This window comes from Heteronotia binoei, unplaced genomic scaffold (assembly GCF_032191835.1).
Source record: "Heteronotia binoei isolate CCM8104 ecotype False Entrance Well unplaced genomic scaffold, APGP_CSIRO_Hbin_v1 ptg000532l, whole genome shotgun sequence".
In the NCBI taxonomy this organism is placed as follows: Eukaryota; Metazoa; Chordata; class Lepidosauria; order Squamata; family Gekkonidae; genus Heteronotia; species Heteronotia binoei.
Window position 1 is genome coordinate 379,866 of NW_026800046.1, and position 21,830 is coordinate 401,695.

Consider the following 21,830-nt stretch of genomic DNA (forward strand, 5'->3'; position numbering starts at 1 on the left):
TGAAGCATGTGAAATGGGTCTTGATTAAACAGAGGCAAATTGTGACGACGCATTACTCTGTTATAAAACAGTTTCATTAATTGTAATGGGACATCAGTCAGATTTTAGTAAGTAGTTCATTCACATTTTGTTTGAAATTTTACTGATGAGCCACAAGAAAAAACAGCTGAGAAAACATTTGCTTCGTAACACTGACCTGTAATAAAGAATAACATCTTGAAAAAATGGCCAAAATGATATCGTTAATCCTGTCATTTTTTAAAAATCAGATTAATATCCAATCCCCCCTCCCAGTACCTGTTTAAGTATTCAGTGTTTAAATACTTACCTAAGAGACAACAACTCAGTATTTATTTGGCAGTTTAAGTCTGTGTGTGTGCGCGTGCGCATGCTATTTACAACCTCCTAGATAATCCACATGTAAATCTACTTTGTTATTAAAAGCTTGAATATGTCACAGATGACATGCTTTGCCGACTAAACTAAAGAGGGTCAGTACATTTAGCAGTTTGAAACTATACATTAACATAAATGCACTTCAAGAGAAACAGCTAGAAATGACAACAGCAGTTGAACAGTTTTCCTGCACAAGGGCATATTAACTTGAATTATGCATAGTACAACACAGCCATTTAACGAAATACAACTTCAAAATCTGGCTTACAATTCTTGAACCAGCTGTGCCTTAAAAGTTACCGTTAATAACATTGGTGTTAAGAAGTAGAACCAGATATAATGGACAATGAAAAATATCATAAATTGAATAATCATTCTCTTTGTCATTCCCCCTCTGCCAATCCCATTACCTACTTATCTGTTTGAGCTATAATAAAATTTGGTTCCTGTGACCTCATATGTATGCCATTTAATATGAAGTTTATGTATGTGTGTAATATAAAATCTCCAGCATAGGTTTTTGTAATAGTTTTCAGTTTATGTTAATGCTAGTTGAGATACAAAGAATACAAATCCTATGCTGTTGGGGGAATTTTGCATTTCTGTTTTTGAATCACAGCCTTTCACAAGACAAAACCAAAGTATAGAGGTTTTTGGAGTTTGGATATCTCTAAATTATGTCTATTTGGACCTAGGAGACTACTCAGTCTTCCAGTTACATAATATGTAGATGTGATGCATTAGCTCTTTGTGAGGATTTAAGAAAGCAATTGGACACAGAAGTGCTTCTGTAAACAGCTGTTAGGTAGGCTTAAATATACATATTGTTTGCGTATAGTAAAACATGTACAGTGGTTTGCCCCAGGAAGGTCAGCTATTTTGGAGCAGATTGACATATAGACAAAGGCACAAAATCCTCACATTTGGAAGTCAACACAGAGGGCTCCTTAGCTGCTAGAGGATTGGCAATTATGGTGGCCATTTGGACACCATCTGCATTTCTAATTTCCATTTGCTGACCAGGCTGGGCTTCCTTATTAAGTCCTGCTGAACTGTACAATTCATTTTTTGTCCATGCCTCTTCCTTTTCTCCCAGAGGCATGCTTTGTGCCTCTAAAGCCTCTCTTCTTTTGCGCCACCATATATGCAAGCAACCATAAATAAGGATACCAGCAATGATGAGAAGCAGAACAGAACTGGTTAGCCATATGCCCACTGCTAGGTCTTTCTTCTTGTTGCTTGTGGATGCTGGATCTTGCTTGGGGGTGTTAAAAATTCGGCATTGGTCACTGGATGGGTTTGCTGACTGGCAAGTTACACACAGAATATAAGTTGTTAATGGAATCAGGTTCTCGATGACGAATGAAGAGCGGCTACCTGGTACTCTCTCCTCTTTTTGAAAATGTTTTCTGGTGTACCCTGACAGCGTTTTATCCCAGTTGGGGTTGTACATAATGCTGTAGAAGCTGTCAGCGCAGCTTGCCATTTTGGGCCAGATTACCAGGGCTGTGTTTCCTGTCACATTTTGTACTGTTACTCCCATTGTAGGTTTCTCTTTATTCTCTCAGTAGTTATCTTCAGAGAACAGTGATGAGTCTTAAGATTCAGGAGACCAAGAAGTTTCAAGAAGCAGATCTCAGGGAGTCATAAGCTCTAGAATTTAAGAAAACAAACTAATGCCAACTGAAAATAGGAACTTGTATTTCTAAGAAGAGTTTTTGCATGCTGTAGTATAAAATCATTTTAATTTTATAGCAACTGGAATTCCAAAGAAGGGACCATTGTATGTGCAAGCCTTTTACATTCTTGTCCCTTCTTGTCCAAGCCAAGGAAAGTGAAATTGTTCTGGTAAAATGAGAGTTTTAAACAGGAACAAAATACTGCTGAATCTAATGTATTTATTTTTGCATCAGCCTTAAACATCTCTTGTAAGATAAAGTAGCATCCTGTGCCAACTGACAAGTCTTAATACCACAGTGGTCTATATATTAGCACCATCTATGTAAAGTAATTAGCATGCATCCCCAGGACCAGTATTGAGAATGGGGGTGGTTGCAGCAATTTATTTTTATTTATTCTACTTATAAACCTCCTTTCTTACTGGGACATAAGGGGGATTACACAGAGTGAGTCAATGCTATTGATGGATGGGACATTCAGTAAACAATGCAGTAGGACTAGGGTTGTAGAACCAACCAGTCTAAAAACAAGTGAAGCAAAGCATAATTATTAACATGACATATTAAATGATGCAAAATTCCATAGTAGGATCCTAGTTTCAGCAGACTATACACAGTAGGAGTGATTCCTTACCGACATTTGCTCCACCCCCACACTTCTCCTTGCATCGGCACAAGCATTGATTCTCCATCAGTTGCTCCACAGCGCCTCTTGCTTCGGGGCTACTTCTGATTTCCGTTGTAGCAACTGGAACGCCAAAAAACCAGCATCCTGTTGCTGCAATGGTAATAGAAAGTAACCGCGATGTAAGAAGTGCCCGCAGAGCAACTAGTGGGGAATCCATCGCTCAAGCCAGCACAGGGAGAAGAGCGGGGGCGGAGCAAATGCTGGTGAGGAATCACTCCAATGTCCCTAATAATTTTCCCAAGTAACTTCGTGAATCATTTAGTGCAGTGTCACTCTGTCGCCTATGTAGAAAAGCCTTCTTGAATAATTTAGTTTTGTGTTGTTTGTGGAAAGCCACGAGAATGGGAGCCTTCCTGACTTCCTCAGGGAAGCCATTCCCTAAGGTGGGGCCACAACAGAGGAGGCATGTGTACGGGCTGTTGTTGATTTTGACAGTTGGGAAGTTGGCTTCTTTAGAAGACCTGCTCTGAGGAGCCAACGGGCAGGGGAGAGTAAACAGTTCAACTCTGCAGACAAATATACTTCTGTCCAGTGGATCCATTAAATACTATGGAACTTGTTAAAATATTACTTTGTGGTTTGCGCCTCCTTGGAAGTCACTGATTACCCTCTGATTTTGAAAAATGTGGGTTGTGTCCCAATTATAAAGTATTTAGCCTTCAGAGAAAAGGGTATCCAGTTTTTAGAGGAACTTTTTTTTGCTGTTCTGGGAAGAAATATAAACTTCTGAGGGCTAGTTGACAGATAATTTTCCTGGCTGATTTGCTCCATTTTTTTTTTTTGCAAGCATGATATTATCTGCATATTTCCATGCATATGAGAAAAAGTGCTGTAGTAGTTTAATATAGAATCAAACATTACTTTGTGTTGTTAATCCCTGTGATCTCAGTGAAATCTGCTTCCAAATAAATGTGTCCAAGTATTGTATATAAACTGTAACCTTTCAGTAAAGGTAAAATATTTCACACTACCAAATCAGTCATAACTACTTGAAAATAATCTTTGATTTAAAATCATTAAATTGATTTTTTTAAGTGCAAGATACATTTTTATGTGAAACATAGTAAAATATTACATTGACTTTAGATTTACTCTTCTGGTACCCTTTTAAAAACCGGAAAGGTATGTTGAAAGAAAGATGTTGCTAATGAATTTAGAAAGCATTACTGATTAGGTCATTGTAATAGTGTTGAAGTATTACACTAATATTATTGTGGATGCAAGCGGGAGATTTTGCCACGTTCTACTGGAAGTTCAAGATTATATTAGGATAGCCAAAAAAATAAGGATGTAAATCCTCTAAGAACCTATTTCACTTCATTAGAGTTTGCATATTTTGGTCTTTAAGAGGACTATTAATATTTTACACAGTTAGCATTTTATGAAAGAATATGCCTATATTTAATGCTCAGTATTTAAGAAGGTAGTGAGTCCTCCCCCGCCAATTTGAGGCAACCTTTGTTTCTGTTTTTATAAGCCAAAGGTAAAACTCAATCAGCAGAGATTAACCATTTTATTGGACACATTGGATGAAGCAACAAGCATTTTTACAGAAAGGGTACATCATACACAGAAATTACTTTATATTGTGTTTTTTGCTTTCAGTTACTGTTACTTTGCTGATTGCTCTAAGAGTGACTACTATTTAAGTTATCCTTTGATTTAAATTGGTTAAATGCATCCTACTTTTTATTTAACGCAACCTAACTAGGCAAGATAAAGAAATGTGTTGATTTAAGGTTTAGAAGTGAGCTGCTTCTTTCCACCCTACCCTTAAAATCCATTTTCCCTTCCGTCAGATAACGAACATTCTTGGGCATCTCTCCCACCCTCCTCTCATTTACACATATTGAGTATATGATAAAATGTGCTGAAATATTGAAGGGAAATACCATATACAATATCAATTTTTAAAAGTTCATACTTACTGTCAGTTTCTGATGTTGAAATTCTGAGGTTTTCATGTGATATTTGGGTAAAAACAGCAGCCAGGTTTTCAGTAGTTTTCTGCATGATTTGTAGTTGCTGATTTTTCCTCCTGTAGGTCATTTGGACCAAGTTCTCATTGTTTGACTCTTGTAGGTTCTCCTCTGCAGTGATGAGGCCTCTTTGTTATCTACATGAGAACATCTTGTCTTAAGTGCTCTGTTGCCTAGGTTTTCTGAGAATAGGTAAAGCCAGCCTTCACTTTCTCTTGCTTGCTTCCTGGTTGAGAATGCACTGTTCTAGTGTGCTAGTTAGATTCTGCTTTTGTGTGTCTGGGCTTGCTTTGCTCAGTGACATCATTATTGAACTCCTTGGGTTGGGGAGGGAGAAGCATAGCTTTTAGAAAGCTTTTCTGCCTTGATTACCTTGAGGTTGCCTCTATCAGACAGTTGCTGATAATTTTCTATCTACATGTGTCTTTGTTACAAACCTCTGTGTTATAGCACTTAACTTACCTGTACACGGATAGTTTCATGAGGCTTGTGAAATGTACTAAAATTATCATATGCTAAATTAGCTGTGCTTTCTAAAATAGTGCTGGGCTGGCTGATAATTTTTTAATTTATGTAGTGTTTTCTTTACAGGACATATTGCTTGCTCCTTCTGCCCTGCTCCCCTGTTTATAGAGCTTTACAGAATATAGCAAGGAAAAATTCAGCTAAAATTCAGATATTTACATGTCTGCCAGTTATATTTTCTGAATTGTTTTTTGAAGGTATCTGAAAAATGTTGGGAAATTTTCAATATTGATCAGTAGGAGCCACATTTAAAATACCATTGTTGTAGTATTTTCCTCTACTTCAACAGCAATTTTAGAAATTGCAAAAGAAGAAAAGAGGTTGTTAGCTTACCAAGTATATATCCAAAACATTAGCGACAGCTGTCTTTGCCAGTCCTCCTCCATTATCCCTTTGTGTGCTGTGTTTGTGTTTTCACCACAGTACCAAGGAGAATACAGTAAGCATTAATTGGCAACTTTATATTTCAATCAACCATTATCTAGTATCAAAATTTATTAATTTCATTCAGAATACTCTTGTAGATGGATTCTGGTAATCTACTAGACATCTGCTGAGGTAGTTTCTAGTTCACGAGAGAGTAAAAAGGTAGAATGTCAGTTTCTCATGAAATAACTATATGATATAACACAGAGATACACAGCTGCGGGGCAATTTTGGAGGGTGTAGGTTTCTCACCTTGTTCCGGAGTTGCTTTCTACTGGTTAGCAACAGAACTGCAGGACATTTCTCTACAGCTGTTGCTGTGGCATGCTTGCCAGAAAGAAAGCTCCGTTGAATTTATTGAAACTTGATTACAAGTACAGTGTGGGGGGGGGGATGATAGTTCCCTTTGCTGCATTCCTTTTCACATTCCTATTAGGTATGATGCTCATTCCCATTTTACAGAAGGTGAACTGAGGCTGAGAGAAGCAACTTGCAATAAGACTACCTATACCAGTATGTCAGTTGAACAAATTTAGTATCTGTGTGCTGTGGATATGTATTAGCAGAAATGTAATAAATAATCTATCCCTACTAATTAATAGCCAGCCACCACCTTGAATCTACACTGTGATAGTTATATAGAGATTCCTTGTCTACTTTTCAAATGACAAAATGCCTTCCTGATTAGTTACTTGCTACAAGCTTGATATATCAGTAAATTGCCAGTTATACCTCAGGCGTATTGTTAAACCTGACTTTGTCAGTATTCTGTTTTTTTGCAAGTGGGGGGTGGGGGGTTGTACCATGATATTTTAAAAGCATACTAACATCGTTAGGGTTTGTAGAATCTTTCGGGATCAAGTGCCGTGTTCTACTGGAGAAAGTTTTCCTTCCAGACGTTTTGTTCTCAGCTGCGGCAGCCAAGAAGGTCTGAGCGCTTGCTCCGGCTGCAACGCCACTGAGGATGTTCTCCGCAGCTGAGAACGAAACGTCTGGAAGGAAAACTTTCTCCAGTAGAACACGGCACTTGATCCCGAAAGATTCTACAAACCCTAATGATGTTACCAGCTGTGAAAAACCTGAATTCTTTGATACTAACATCAGTTTTGCACTTGTAATTCTGCTTGTTATGCTAGTTAAACACTTCAAAGTACATTTTTCATGAAAACATTAAAGAATTAAAAAAGCAACTTCGCAGCCTTTGAAAGAACATTATGAACCTTGTATTGTTCGAACAAATACTTGCTAATGAGATATGTTGGATTTGTTTTTGTTTCCCTTTAGGCTTTGAATCTGGCATATTCCAGCATTTATAGCAATTACAGAAACTTTGTGGGTCCACCTCATTTCAAAGTAATCTGCAGACTCCTAGGATATCAGGGCATTGCTGTAGTAATGGAAGAACTACTGAAAGTTGTCAAGAGTCTGGTATGGTGACTCATACTTTATTTCTGAAATTATTATAATCAGAGGGAATATGTTCTACTTATCTAACTGTACAGATGCCTGAAGTACAACTTTCTGCGTAGCAAATTATTTTGTGGGAACAGCTATGAATCTTAAGGCATGGCAGGTTCCTGATTCTTGCAAGCATTATTTTCAATTTTTAAAATAAATATGTGTGCTGCTTGAATGAAATAAATTATTGTTTTAATACAAGAACAGGAGTCAGATGAGGGACTTAGAAATACATGTGACTCTAATATGAAGAAACATAAGATACCACTAAGTAAAACTTCTTGGCTTGCATGATCCACTTAAGACCAACCGCACAGCATTTATTTGCACAGCAGGAAAACGTAGTATGACTGGAGCAGTTGCCATGGAAGCAAACTTTCCTGCCTGCTGTGCCCCTTGGAATCATGGCTCAAAGGTAGTGAAGATCTGCAGGAGGAGGGGGAATGAGCAAAATACCACTACCCCCTTTCATTCTGGCAGAAGCATCTTCTGCTTTTAGAAAATATATAGTAGGACTGCCTTCTGTCTCATGTCCTGGGCTACTTTCCCCCCGACTGATTACTGGATTATCTCATCTCCTAAGCCTTGCATTAAAACTAAACACTGGGGGGGGGGCACCTTAATTTTTTTCATAAAGTGAATATCTCAAGAGTATTCCTTTATTTATTTCATTTATGACCCACCTAAAGCAGCTGACATAGTTCTTTGTTCCTCCATTTTATTTCCACAGCAAGAGAGCTGGTGTAGTGGTTAAAAGCTGCGGGTTCTAATTTGGAGGACTAGGTTCAATTCCCCACTCCTCAGCATGAAGCCAGCTAGGTAACCTTGAGTCAGTCACAGCTCTTTCAGAGCTCTCTCAGCCCCCCAAAATAAGTCTTGTTCACAAGAACTGGAACTTAAGACTGCCAGACAGTCTTAGGATCTCCTGGCTATACTACACAATGACATAAGATAATTATTATTATAATCTACACAGCCATCCTATGAAGCAGGTTGAGGTTGTGTAACTGGCTGAAGATCACCCAGCGAGTTTCTATGGCAAAGGGAGGTTTCAAACCTTGAAAGATCCTACCTTAGTGAGCTTGTACTGTCCCATTAGCCTATTGACTTTAGATTATAAAATCTTGTCATTTGTACTTGCAAACTATTTGCAGGGTATAATTATGACCACACTGGCTTCACACCTAGTCAGCCGATTACTCCAAATATAGGAAAGCTTGTTAACTTGAATGAGGTGGTTAATAAGGAAGACGTCAAATCAGCTTTCTTGTTTGTATCATATATCATATGATAGAGCAGAACATAGATTTTTGGTAGACTTTCTTGTGGCTTTCAGTTTTAGAGTCAGTTTTAAAAGATGGGCAAATCTGATTTATTCACAATCTTTTGTGAAAGTCAGCATAAGAGGGTGTCTGTCTCTGCAAATAGATGTCACAAGAGATGCTAGTCTTCATTATATTTTTGGAATCATTAGCAGTTTTGCTGAAAGGGGAGGCAAAAATTCAGGGAGTTAAAGTGCATTACTCTTACTACAAAATCGGCCTGTATGCCTATGGCATTCTTTGATATCTGTTGAAAAGATAGCAATCTAGTAAAGAATTAGACCCTAATTATGTAATAAGGTAGGATCTCAGAGTATAAATTAAATGCAAGTAAAACTGAGGTCATCTGTTTCAACACAGATTTGAGTAAATGTAAAGAGAATAATTGGATCTAGGATATGAAGAGAACAAATCACACCAAGAATTTAGGTATTTGGTTAACTACAAACATTGAATGACTGTGTAAAATCAGTTATTATCTAATAGCTGAACTAAGAACACATTCTCTGGGAAAGCCTAAACCTATCCTTTCTAGGATAAATAAACATGATGAAAATGATGGTTCTTCCCAGGTTGCACTTCTAGCTGAAATCCCCAATAAAAGACTGGTAGCATTAAACACTTCTGTTTGTTGTAAAAAGAGGTCTAGGATCTGATAGAGCAGTGCCTATGATTAAAAGTTAAATGGTGGCCTGGGAATTCCTGACTTTTACATACAGAACTATCTTCTTAGTTTGCCTTTCCTTCAGAGAAAACTTGATGAAAAGGCAGCATCCTCCTTTAAAGTTTCAAAGGTCTATAATACTGTAAATTGTAAGTGCTGGTTTTGTGCAGTAGATAAGGTATCTTTCATGTCTGCTAGAAGTGCAAGCATGCCTCCAGTTGTTGGAAGCAAGTGGTGGGGATTGTTTCAGCCAGGTTCCCTGAAAGCCAGAGACAGTACTACTGAATTATGTACTCAGCATCCCAAGAGAACTTCAAATGGTAGTCTTACATATAATTGCAAGACCAGCTTCCAAACTGATCTTTGCCAGGAAATGGAAGCAAAAAATACTCCTAGGATTCATGATTGGCTGTTGAAAGTAAAAGACATCCAGGTTCAGTGAAACCATCAGTGAAATGGTTTATCTCCCCCCTCCCCCCCCCAAAAAAAAGGAACAGTGATATATACAGATTGCAGTCATAATGGTCAGAAGTTGTACAGAGGCCACAGAATAGTTAGAAGTAGAATTAAGGTCATTCAGTGTTGATATTCTTCTTTTTATGTTCAATTGGCCAGTATGTGATGGGTAAATGCTTTGACAATGTACTTATTTGGTATGCTTTTGTTCCTTTTCTATCTCTTTGATGGTGTTGTAGGTTAATAAATCTTAAATAAAATTTAAAAGTAGATTGAACTAGATACAAATAGTTCAAAAAGATTAATAATGTGCTGCCTGTTCTATGCAAACTTACTCAGAAGTCTCAGAAGTAATTGTATTCAGTGCATCTAGTTAATGGTAAATATTCACAGCATTGCAGCTTTAATCAGCTAGTTTGCACATCTTTCAGGTTTCTTTTGGTAGCAGTAAGGGCTACTTCACAAAACAGTTTTGCCACACAGATGTGCCTGCAACCAAGAAATAAACCATGTGTATTTTCATGTGAAAATCTGGCTATCATGATAGATTTGTTGTGTATATGAACACTTTGCCTGAGCAGTAATAAATGCACATGAAGGAGCTCTAAGATGGCGTGACTTGTAAATCACAGCTGGACTTCTGTTACCTCTAGTAATAGCACTAATCATCTTGCAAAAATCTCTTTTCCTAGCTACAAGGCACAATTCTGCAGTACGTGAAGACCTTAATGGAAGTGATGCCAAAAATCTGTAGGTTGCCCAGACATGAGTATGGTTCCCCAGGTAAGTTTCCTTTAGATGATGTTACAGCATTAAGAAACAATTTTGTTCTACGCTTTAATTTACTACTTTATAAACAGCTTAATTATGCAAATACCAGTGTAAATAATTTTGTTTTCACATTGCTGTTGTTGTACATTGGGACTTTTAGTTTTCACATTTCACAAGTTGGTTGCTTAGCTTTTTAGCAAATGACCCCTGCAGGGGACTTGCCTTCCAATGCCACTTAAGAAGAATAATTTCTGATGAGTGCTTGTTGTTTGACTGTGACTTAAAGACTTGTTCTTTACCCTGAGCACAACCTCCGCAATTTTTGTTAACACAAATGAACCACAGTGCTTGTTCCTTGCTTTTGAGTATCTGTTATTCTTCTCCCCTTTCCTCCCAGTATTACTCAACCTCATCAGACCTCATTTTAACTTAAATTGGGTTGCTTTTTCCATCATACCAAGTTCTCGACTTTTATTACCAAGGCTGAACTTAGGTCAAAGATGCACTAAAACATTAGTTCCCATGGTTCTCTTGTTGAGCTGATGAACTGCCTCATTAGCCTTTGTTAAAAATGTGAGGTGTGCACCTGTCAGCCCACTCAGAAAACAGGAGGTGGCATTTTTTAGGCAAAGTTGTATTTCTTTTTGTAAAAGTAATGGTGGGGGAGAATCAATTAAATGGAAGGTAACTTTTTATAAAGAAAAGTTCGATGCAAGAAAGAAATAGCATCACCATTTTTGTGTAGAGGCAAGTATCCACGCTGTAACTACTTATTGACCTTTTGCCCTTTCTATCCCAGCTTTCTCTTAACCCATTTAAATCTGTTGCAGAATCCAGAGATGCTAAACATATTTTTCTATAATTCTATTTGTCATTCAGGATGATCTAAATAAAGTCTCAGCTTTAAGGTCCTGATGATTATAGTCTAGCTTATGTGATTCAGCTACTTTCTATGATATGTTTTCATCTTTATGTTAATTTCCCTAGATTTTAACTTTAGCATAAGGACTGTTTTAGTGGAACTCATCCACCAGCTCAATAAGTGCATTTTAAGACAGGAAACTAGCCCACCTACATCTAATGCTAAGGTGGTTATTAATATGATTTCAGTTAGGTTGAAAAATCCCCACATAGCTGTGGATTGACTCAAAGCCTGCCAGATTCTCATTCTCAATACTACTCATATCCTACATGAGTTTAGTCCATTCATGTCCAGTGTTCCCTTTAAACTGATTTAGTGTGAGCTAGCTCAGTTTTTTAGCTTCTGGCTCACACATTTTTGTCTTAGCTCAGGAAAAATGGCTCCAGAACAAACTGATTTAATGCCAGTAGCTCACAAAGTAGAATTATTGCTCACAAGACTCCACAGCTTAGAGGAAGCACTGTTCATGTCCCATAATCCACAACACAAGGCCTTCTTGAGTGGTTAAGAGAACCCTCCCACCCTTCCTTCCACTTACTATACTTCCTCAAAAGGAAGACAATCCTGAATGTAAGATGCCCCCCACCAAAAAAATACTATACACAAATCATTATTGGACATAACTGTAACTTGTATGCAAATATAGAACCCCCTCCTCTCTTTTAAGGGCATTCTTGGGAGAAACCTAGTCTTGCATTTGAGTAAATAAAGTATTTTCAGCATCAGAAAAGCTGGTTGAATCCACTGCACTGTCTTGAACACAGAATAATACAGCAATCATGTGCCGCGCCTGTGCCATTGCAACCAGTCACTGCATAACTTTGACCAGTATTCTGGAATAAAGCATGTAGAGCAGAAGCATCCACAGGGGAATATGAACACCAAAGAGAGATAGAAAACTTGTCCTTTCCGGAACTTCTCGATGGTTTCGATAGTCTTCATCTGCTCGATCTCTCGCAAAATCACAATAGGAGTCACAGAATAACAACACTCTCACATGGATCAACGCATAGTCTTCAAAATTTCTGCACACAGCTCTGGTTCTCTACATGCAGTGGGCAGCTGCCAACCCCCCTCCTTCCATCACAGACATGCCCTGTCATCTGCCAAGGGTGGAAAACAGGCAAATGATAGAGCATTCCCTAATATCTCCTGGGAGACTTCCTTGGGATCTTTTCCTATGGCATGTCAGGGCTCCTGCACAAACTCAGTGCTGAGCTGGAGTGCAGGAGGTGCTGTGGCGCCACCTAGCCTCAAATGAGAAGAGTGAGGAAGCAAGTTTGGGATCCTTACCCTTGTTTATCTAATCAATGTGCAGTTGTCCCTTTGGGTTGAGCTTCCAAAGGTGGAGTATTCTGTTAGGGTTTTGAAATGTGAGAGGCCAGCTGCAGAGTATGAACTTTCACTCTTCTCCTTGGGTGTTAGCATGAAGTGTTCACTTTGTAGTGCTAAGTGCCCTCTCTGTGCTTTTCTTACCACCAAAGTGCTTTGCTGCTTATTCTAAGTCTGCATGGCAGGGAGCTCTGAGCCAGAATCCTGCAGCACATGCCCCAACTATTAAGTTGTATGATCTCCTGGCTGAAGTTTTTGTAGGGTGAAGGACATGATTGGGTGCTGGAGAGGGGCCTTGGCCACCCCAGGGAGGGAGGTGATTGGCCAAGCCTGTAATTTGCATCCTGAGCTCCTCTGACCCTAATTGGTGAGGCTGCAGTAGCAATAGGATGGCTTGAGTTTTTAGTTTAGTTGGCACCTATGAGCCACAACATGTTTTTTTGTTGGTGGAACTTTCTGCTTCTGGCAGGGTGTATTCCCAGGCTGATAGCACTCAGGGAGCAACTACCTCTGGCCACACTCCTCAAACCCCCACAACCATGCTGGCGCAAGGATCTAAGCCTCTTTCATTGCAGCAGGCAGCACCTGAGAGCGATGGAACAACACTGGCAGCCTGTGCCATCATAACTAGTCCTTATACTGGCATATCTCACACATACACCAACACCAAGGTCAGTTGGTTCCCTGAGTGCTTTCATTCTCCCCTTCCCCAGGATTGTGGTATAGCTTATCTAAAGTTAATGCATATCTGCTTACTGTAGGTGATATGATTTGGGTTGGGTTGTTCAGATCCATCTCTCTATATTTACATTGCTTCTGCATGCACGGAAATGCATAGGTTTGGTTTTTATTCTGCTTTCCACAATCCCTCATTTTCTGCATTTCTCAGGGATTCTGGAATTCTTTCATCATCAGCTGAAGGATATTGTTGAGTACGCAGAACTGAAGACTGTGTGCTTCCAAAATCTGCGGGAAGTGGGAAATGCTATTCTGTTCTGCCTCCTCATTGAGCAGAGTCTGGTAGGTGATGAGTTGGATTAAAGTGTTCCTTGCAGATCTTGACCATTTTGAGGTGGTCCAAAGTCAAGTATAGAGGTTAGGTCTGAGCTCTACTACAATTGCTTTTAATAGTTTCCTAGAAAAGAACTTTTTGAAGAATAAGAGCGGAGTAGATGATATTTTAGCAGTTTGTCATTACAGGAATTCAGACTCAAAATGAAAGAGCTTTTTATTTATTTCTTTGATGAAGAAAATTGCATGTTTTCAGTGCCCTCTGGTGTTTGCTGAAGGAAAGGACCTTTTTGCTTTTTAATAAGGAATCAGTAAAGTTCTTAAGAAACAAAGCCCTGTGGCACAGAGTGGTAAAGCTGCAGTTTGAGCTCTCTGCTCATGACCTGAGTTTGATTCCAGTGGAAACTGGGTTCATGTAGCCAGCTCAAGGTTGACTCAGCCTTCCCTCCTTCCGAGGTTGCTGGGGGAAAGTGTAGATGACTGGGAAAGGCAATGGCAAACCACCCCATTAAAAAGTCTGCCATGAAAATGCCGTGTTGAGACGTCACCCCAGAGTTGGAAATGACTAGTGCTTGCACAGGGGACTACCTTTACCTTTAAAGTTATTAAGGATCCTTTGATAATGTCCCATTACAGTAATTTCATGTGTTGGGGGTAGCAGGAGTGTGAAAACAGTACTGTGGAATGGGTAGTGAGGTGGGTTCTCTGGAAAAAGTTGAATTTGGAAATTTTCTGATGCCCTAAATTAGGGGTGTCAAACATGCAGTCCAGGGGCTGAATCAGTTCCTCAGAGGGCTCCTATCAGGCCCCCAAGCAACTGACTGTGATTTGCTTTCTTCTCCCTTTCTCTTGCTTCCTTCTTCATAACTGTTTGCTTTGCAAGGCTTGCTCAATTGCACAGGAGCTACAGAGCAGAACCTCTGTTTTCTCCATTGACTGAGGCTCCTCCTTTGTGGAGGAAGGGGTGGGGGAGGCAGAGCTTGTTTTTCCAGGCTCTCAATCTCACAGCAGAGCTACTGAGCCAAGCCTCTCTTCCTTCTATTGGCTGAGGTCCCCCCCCCCCCCCAGTCCTCTGGGGAAGGAAGGAAAGAGCGAGAGTTTCTTTTGCCCAGTTCCCTGGATCCCATGGGAGAAATACAAAGAAAGCACCTTTAAGACCAATTCATGCTAATGTTTTAAGCATGTTTTAAGTTTTTAAAAAAACATATTTAATTGTGTTTGTCTTTGTCTTTGTCCCTTATAAAGTTTATGTTTCTGCTGTCTAATCTTAAATAGATAGACACATGGCCCGGCTCAACAAGGTCTCATTTATGTCAGATCCGTCCCTCATAGCAAATGAGTTTGACACCCATGCCCTAAATAGAATGTGATTTTGTTTAGCATATTTATTTTGACTTAGGCATGTACTTCTCTCACTTCATTTAAATTTAAGGGGAAAGGAAGGGTGCTAAAAACTGCTGATACACTAAGTTTTAGTATGCCCAAAGATTGCTGTTATTGCCCACCTATTGAACTGGCTTCCATGGATGTGATTAAGGCCCCTCAGTTTCACTGTTGCAAAAATTTGTTCCTCCCCACATCTCTGAAGTTGAATTGAAGACACATTATTGGAGTCAACCGGCATCTTTTAAATTCAGAATTTAATATATCAGTGTTTCAAAAATGATGTGTCAACCATGACTTCCTTGATGAAATCAGAGTTTGTATTCTTAGAAAACATGCCAGTTATCTCCTAAATCGGGGGTGGCCAAAATTGCTTAATAGAAGAGCAACAAGACATAAACATCAGATGTTTGAGAACTGCAAGAAGGAAGGAAATAGATGGGGGAAGTAATAAGAAACCAACTTTAAATGCATGTTCCTTTAAGTGCTGCCAGCTGGCTTGGCTTGGAGAAGTGATTTAAAGAGACAGATGCCTTCTCCAAGCCTGGCAGTGGGGGCTTCAAGAGCCACAGAATATGTATGAAAAAGCCATATGTGGCTCCTGAGCCACAGTTTGGCCACCCTTGTCCTAAATCATTATCAGGCATATTGAGTCACTTTATGTGTTGTGAAAGGTATTTTTGAACTGAGTATCTTGGCAAATCATGTTGACACTAGCTATGGTTTTTCAGAGGTGAAGAAAATGGCCGCCAAGTACAAACCAATGTTCCTCGGTTGAGCATGGGCATTGGAAACTGCATGGCTCAAACTTGAGGCCCGATGCAACCTTCCAAAGTCACTCTGCGTTTCTTTTGCCAGAACTTTTTGTGCAGTTGGGAACATAAAAGCTGCTGTCTGAATTTCCTTTTCTGAAGACTACTGAGGGTCCAACATTATTTTCCTGTGTCTTTGACTTGCTTCCTTTGTGGAGCTGTCCTTGAGGCGATAATGAATTATGGAGATAATGCTGGTAAAAATAAATGCATGACTCACTGCTTGGGCCACATCTCGCTTTCTGCCACTGGAGCAGTTAGTCAATTGCATTAGGCATTTCAATAAATATGATCATGGTTTTAATAATTCTGCCTGTAGAATAAGCTGCCTGTTTTGGTGGGTAACCAAATGCTGTAGCCCTCTGTCAGTCGAATACAGCCTCCTGAGACCCAAACTGCCATTTAAAAGAGAGGCTGGAACACTCTAACAGGTGCTTAATACCTTATCAGTGTTTCTGCTCTCATGTGCTGCTGTATGTTTTCAGTACATCTTGTCCCCTTTGTTGCAGTCACTAGAGGAAGTGTGTGATCTGTTGCATGCGGCTCCGTTCCAGAACATTTTACCACGAGTTCATGTCAAAGGTATTGGCTTATTGTTTTACTGTTCTAATGAATGTTGCCAGCCATGTGTGGTAGTGCATCCACCAGTGAATATCCTGGATCTGTTGCTTTCCAAGCACTGCAGAAATAGAACACCTAACAACACAGTAGGTGGCTGGTATGCTGCCTTTGGTTTGGTAGCCTTTGCAGCCTGAAGACTCAGCAAGTGAAGTTTCCATAATGAAACCACTGCAACTAGTTAACCTATTGTTGTAAGCATTATGCTGGAAGTGCTTGGCACCCCTGTGACATGAGCCCTTAGTGTTGCTCCTGAAGGTTTTTTGTTTCTTTCATTGGTTGAAAACTCCTTGCTAGTAGCAGATTGTTACCTTTTCTTGTATCTGCTATGAAAAATGAAAGCTATTTATTTCATTTATAACCTACCCTTTGCTTGGTAACCTAAAGTAGTTGGACTCTAATTTGGAGAAGCATGTTTGGTTCCCTTCTCCTCTACATAAAGCCAGCTGGGTGACCTCCCAGAATTCTCTCAACCCAGCCTGCCTCACAAGGTGTCTGTTGTGGGGAAAGGAAGGGAAGGAGTTTGTAAGCTGCTTTGAGACTCCTTACGGTAAAGTGGGGTATAAAAGCAAACTATTCTTCTTTCCCTCATTTTGTCGACATAACAACCCTGCAAGGTACATTAAGCTGAGTGTGAGATACTTACCTAAGGTCATCCAGCAGTTTTCCATGTCAAAGTAGGAATTTGAACCTGGGTCTCCCAGATCCATGTCTGACACTAACCACTACATCACACTGAGCCCCCCCCCCCCTTTAAATGCATGCTACTGAAATCTTAATAGAGAGCAAGGAACTGGAGTGGGATCACTGCCTACTAAGTCTGCCCACTAGTCACAGAATATTGTCTCTTTGCAAATCAGTGATCAACCAAAATGTTTCTTCCTCCACAAGTTTTCCTTATACACATTTTTGTTGGGAGGAGGGGAATGGTATTTGGCTTATGCATTAACATTCCTGTCTCTTGACTCTTGACATTTTATGTGTGATAAGGATTATCTTAATTGATTTAAATGTGTGTGGGAGCAAAAGTATGCTTGAGCATAATAGGCTTTATTTCAGGAGTGAAATAAGTGCTTGCATGTGTCTTGCCTTCAAGTAACAAATAGTTAAAAGGGGGGGAGAGGAAAAAATTCTGTGTATTTAATTTTTTAAAAAAACACACACAAGCAACTAGTTTCCTTTTGAAAGAATTGTTTTGTCTCCCTCCAGAGGGTGAAAGACTTGATGCTAAAATGAAGAGACTGGAATCAAAGTACGCTCCACTCCACCTTGTTCCACTTATTGAAAGACTAGGAACACCTCAGGTACCGCCTTTGTTTGTTTTAGAGTAAAAGTGTACTCTGCAATAATTTCATAAGAGCCCTTGACATCCTAGCTCCTACTGGTATATAATGAGCTGAACACAGCAGCTTTCTGACATCCATAGCTAATTGGTTAAATGCTAGAAGGCAATGCTAGGATGACATTTAGGAACACAGTTTCCAGATGATAGGGTTTTCACTCAGGGGACTCACAGTTCAAATTTCAGGGAACCGGCTGACGTCCTTTATAACCTTTAACAAAAGCCATTTGTTCTTTTATAATTCACTGAACAAAAGGGAAAACCCAGAGCTGGTTGCAAACTAAGCAGCCACTCCTGTTCTGATCTTTGCTAAAATATTAGCTTCCAGAAGGAAATGCTCCCTTTTCCAGATTCCATTGTCTGCACAGGAGAGCAAGCTTAGATAGCTTTTTCAGTAGGGTTGCTAAGCTGCTGGTTTTCAGGGTCTACTGCCATTTATTTGTATGGTGAGGCTAATTGGTTTCAATACACAGACACAAAAGCAGAGTGAGGGAAGCAGGAAATTTCTGTCAATGTACTTCAGTTTGTCTGCTGATTTATTATTTGTCTCACAATGGTGTTCCCTTTTGGTTCCAACCATAGCAAATAGCCATAGCGAGAGAAGGAGATTTGTTAACCAAGGAGCGTCTCTGCTGCGGGTTATCCATGTTTGAAGTCATTTTAACCAGGATTCGGAGCTTCCTCGACGACCCAATCTGGCGTGGCCCTCTTCCCAGCAATGGCGTGATGCATGTGGATGAATGTGTAGAATTTCACCGCCTGTGGAGTGCAATGCAGTTTGTGTACTGTATTCCTGTAGGTACACATGAATTTACTGTGGAGTACGTATCCAAGCACACGCAATGGTTCTGAATCTAACATTGCTTTAGAATTGGTAAATATATGAACATTTTCAAGGTAACAGTGTTGGCTTGTATCTTACCACTCTGCTGAGCAAAGTTTAAAGCCTTCCTTCTGCCAAAGTAGTCTTTCTCCGAACATAGTGGCCTTTCTTTTCAACAGAAGAGTCACTAAAATTTAAAGAAGGGCTCCTATGGTCTGAGGACATTCCTCGAGCTCAAGGTAGGATACCACCCCTTGTCTATTCAGATTTATCCCACAGCAGAGAGAAATGGACCAGTTGCTTCTGGGAAGGGCATCTGCAAAGCTCACAAGGAAGTTTGCTGTGTGATTAAAATGAAGTCCTAACCTGTGTCACGCTGTGAATAATATTATGAATAATTTTGTAAACCTATTTTGAGGGAGTTTGCCAGTCTTTTTCAAACAGCCTCAGCTTAAACTTTGCTTATTTTTAATATTATTTATTCAATTTAATTTATCCATTCAGGCTGGGCTCTGGGCGATGTACATCAGATAAAACATAAAAGATACATAATTTAGTACAATAAAACAATAGCAATAAGAATTCCTACCTCTGGTGGCAGTTGGCTAATTATATACTCATCAGAATATCAGAGCATATTGGAGGGAGGGAGGAAGGAAACACTTCTGAAGGAGGTGGACAAGAGAAGAGTCACCAGATACCACTCCTCAATCAAGAGTCTCTATCAAAAGCCTAGTGGATCTCTCCCTTACAGGCCCTGCACAGGGCTTGGACATCATCTGGCAGAGAGTTCCACCAGGTAGGGGCCAGGACTGGAAAGCCCTGGCCCTAGTTGAGGATAGTGGAGCTTCTTAGGGGCCGGGGATTACCATCATGTTGTTACCAACAGAGCACAGCGTCATACTAGGAACATAGTGGAGAAGATGGTCCCTCAGATATGTTGGTCCCAGACCACTCATGGCCTAAAGGTCAACACCAAAACCTTGAACCTGTCTCAGTACTCAAACAGAAGCCAGTGTAGCTGGCACAGCATAGGATGTATATGTGTCGTCCGTGGCATTCCCAACAGAACTCAAGCTACCGCATTCTGAAGTATCCGGGTCAGTCTCAAGGGTAGGCCAGCATAGTTACAGTAGTCTAATCTGGAGGTGACCGTAAAATGGATCACTGTGACTGGGTCTGAATGGGATAGGAGGTGAGCCAGTTGCCAGGCTTGACAAAGATGGAAAACATTTTTGGTTTTAGTAGGTGTTTTTATTGCCAAAGGTAGCAAAGCACACAGAATGATGTTGTTTTCCTAGCCAGTAGTCCTGCAGCAAAACAAAAATAGGAGCTGTATTTGTTTGATCACCGTGATTGTCAGCAAAGGCTCTGCTTCAGAGGCATCTAATCAAGGGACTGTTGGAAAGGCCTTCTCTTTGGTGGTGCCTAGTTAGGGAATATGGTGCCAACTATGATGGGTACCAGGGAAATAATTTTTTCTTCATGTGTGTCTGATCCACTGAATTGGATTTCTCTTCTGCTGGATTTTATGTAGGGTTTTTATTATTGCCAATTTGTGTGGTGGACTGGGATTTAATTTTTTGGATATTTTATAATCTTATCTAAATTAATATATGTAAACTACCTTGAAAACCATGGTCAGTAGGTAGGATAAAAATGTCATAAGGCTTCCCTCAAATGCTCTCAGCACTTATCTCTTTTAGGACAGTGCTCATGTTGACTTGACATATTAAAATGTTGCATTTTCTGTGGTTTTTATTTCACAGGCAGTGTTTTGGAGATGGGCTGCACTGGGCTGGTTGTATGATTATAGTGCTTCTGGGGCAGCAGCGTCGATTTGATGTGCTGGATTTCTGCTACCACTTACTGAAAGTACAGAAACATGATGGCAAAGATGAGGTCATAAAGAATGTGGTATGTAATAAAGAGGCATTACAGTGTGTTTTGACGGTGATGCTGGCTTTTATAGGAACCAAATAACACCCTCCCTTTCCAGTATGTGTGTGGGCAAATTTTCCAAGGTAGCCTTTCTTCTTCACCATCTCATTGTTGTTGTTGGCAGCCTTTGAAGAAAATGGTTGAAAGAATCCGAAAATTCCAGATCTTGAATGATGAAATCATTGGTATTTTGGACAAATATTTGAAGTCTGGAGATGGAGAAGGCACACCAGTAGAACATGTTCGCTGTTTCCAGCCTCCCATTCACCAGTCCTTGGCCAGCAACTAGAAGGATCCAGTTTGTAATTTTGGCAGCAGTACAGGGGCATCACAGTGGTATGCGAGATTTGATGGTTACGTGAAAATGTCCAAAATGTATTTGCCTGAGCCCTTCTAAAAGGAAGAGGTGTTTAGTCTCATTTCTGAGATAACTATACATGGATTTTAGACCACTTTTATATACTTTTGATAAAAGGCTTTGCAATACATCCTTAAGCTCCTTGCATTTGTCTAGCTGTTTATAATTATTTTCAAATGGTTTGGTGTTATTGTGTCTAACTACTAGCAATAATGTAAAATTAACATGGGGGGGATGTGGATTGTAATTTTTTATGTAAGAAAAGCATTAAGCTGCTCAGTTACCCTTTAGGGAAACTACTTTTGCAATTCCATAAAGTATCTTTAATTATGGGAACACTTCTACAATGTCTAGTATCCACATATCATCAGTTTTTTAAAATCATCTATAAAATGGAAGCAATATTAGAGACTTCCAGGTTTTGTAGAATCTGTTCAGGTATTCAGAGACTTGTTTTAGTTTCTAGTATAAAATGGGGATATTTTTGAGTCCTTACACTGGCCACAGACAAAGCAGTATCATCATTCACTCCTAGAATGGTTATGTAGAGGACATTTTGGTTGGAAACATTCTTAAGCAGTAGAATTAAACCTTGCTTGGTCATTCTTTCAAAATTCAATGTAACCATTGCAGAACTTTGCTTTTTCTAATGCCAGGCTTGGGAAATATTTATAATTTTACCTTTGTACTATCAGCATTGGGCAGTGTAATTATGAAACTAAATTTCAAATTAAAACATGTAAAAGACAACTGTGGTTACTTGTCTTATTCATTGATGCTTGAATGGTCAAATATTTGGTCACATTATTTATAGTCCCCTTTTCTCATTTGGACTCAATAGATAACAGAGTGAGTCGCCATGATCGATGCATGGGGACATTCAGTATAATGCAATAGGACATAGGATGTAGAACCAACCAGAAG

General features: G+C 39.6%; 2 protein-coding genes across 3 annotated transcripts in view; one reads left to right on the forward strand and one right to left on the reverse strand.

The window, feature by feature from the left end:
* Nucleotides 1–21,656, forward strand: part of LOC132590675 (cytoplasmic FMR1-interacting protein 1) — a 67,633-nt gene extending 45,977 nt beyond the window's left edge. For both annotated transcript variants that reach the window (XM_060263645.1, XM_060263644.1), the window contains exons 24-31: nucleotides 6,978–7,121; nucleotides 10,286–10,376; nucleotides 13,508–13,638; nucleotides 16,334–16,406; nucleotides 17,652–17,746; nucleotides 18,367–18,605; nucleotides 20,377–20,524; nucleotides 20,673–21,656. In XM_060263645.1, the coding sequence (XP_060119628.1) occupies nucleotides 6,978–7,121; nucleotides 10,286–10,376; nucleotides 13,508–13,638; nucleotides 16,334–16,406; nucleotides 17,652–17,746; nucleotides 18,367–18,605; nucleotides 20,377–20,524; nucleotides 20,673–20,837 (1,086 nt within the window). In that variant the 3' untranslated portion in view covers nucleotides 20,838–21,656. The remainder of the gene's footprint in view (nucleotides 1–6,977; nucleotides 7,122–10,285; nucleotides 10,377–13,507; nucleotides 13,639–16,333; nucleotides 16,407–17,651; nucleotides 17,747–18,366; nucleotides 18,606–20,376; nucleotides 20,525–20,672) is intronic.
* Nucleotides 1,081–4,798, reverse strand: LOC132590669 (fibronectin type III domain-containing protein 9-like). Its single transcript, XM_060263635.1, has 2 exons — nucleotides 4,692–4,798; nucleotides 1,081–2,049 (listed from the first exon to the last, which is right to left on the reverse strand). The coding sequence occupies exon 2, from the start codon at nucleotides 1,937–1,939 to the stop codon at nucleotides 1,271–1,273; it is 669 nt and encodes a 222-aa protein (XP_060119618.1). The 5' UTR covers nucleotides 1,940–2,049; nucleotides 4,692–4,798; the 3' UTR covers nucleotides 1,081–1,270.
* Nucleotides 21,657–21,830: the final 174 nt, after the last annotated feature.

Coding starts and splice junctions, on each gene's coding strand:
- LOC132590669 (XM_060263635.1), bottom strand. CDS start 1,939: ATGGGAGTAACAGTACAAAATGTGACAGGAAACACAGCCCTGGTAATC.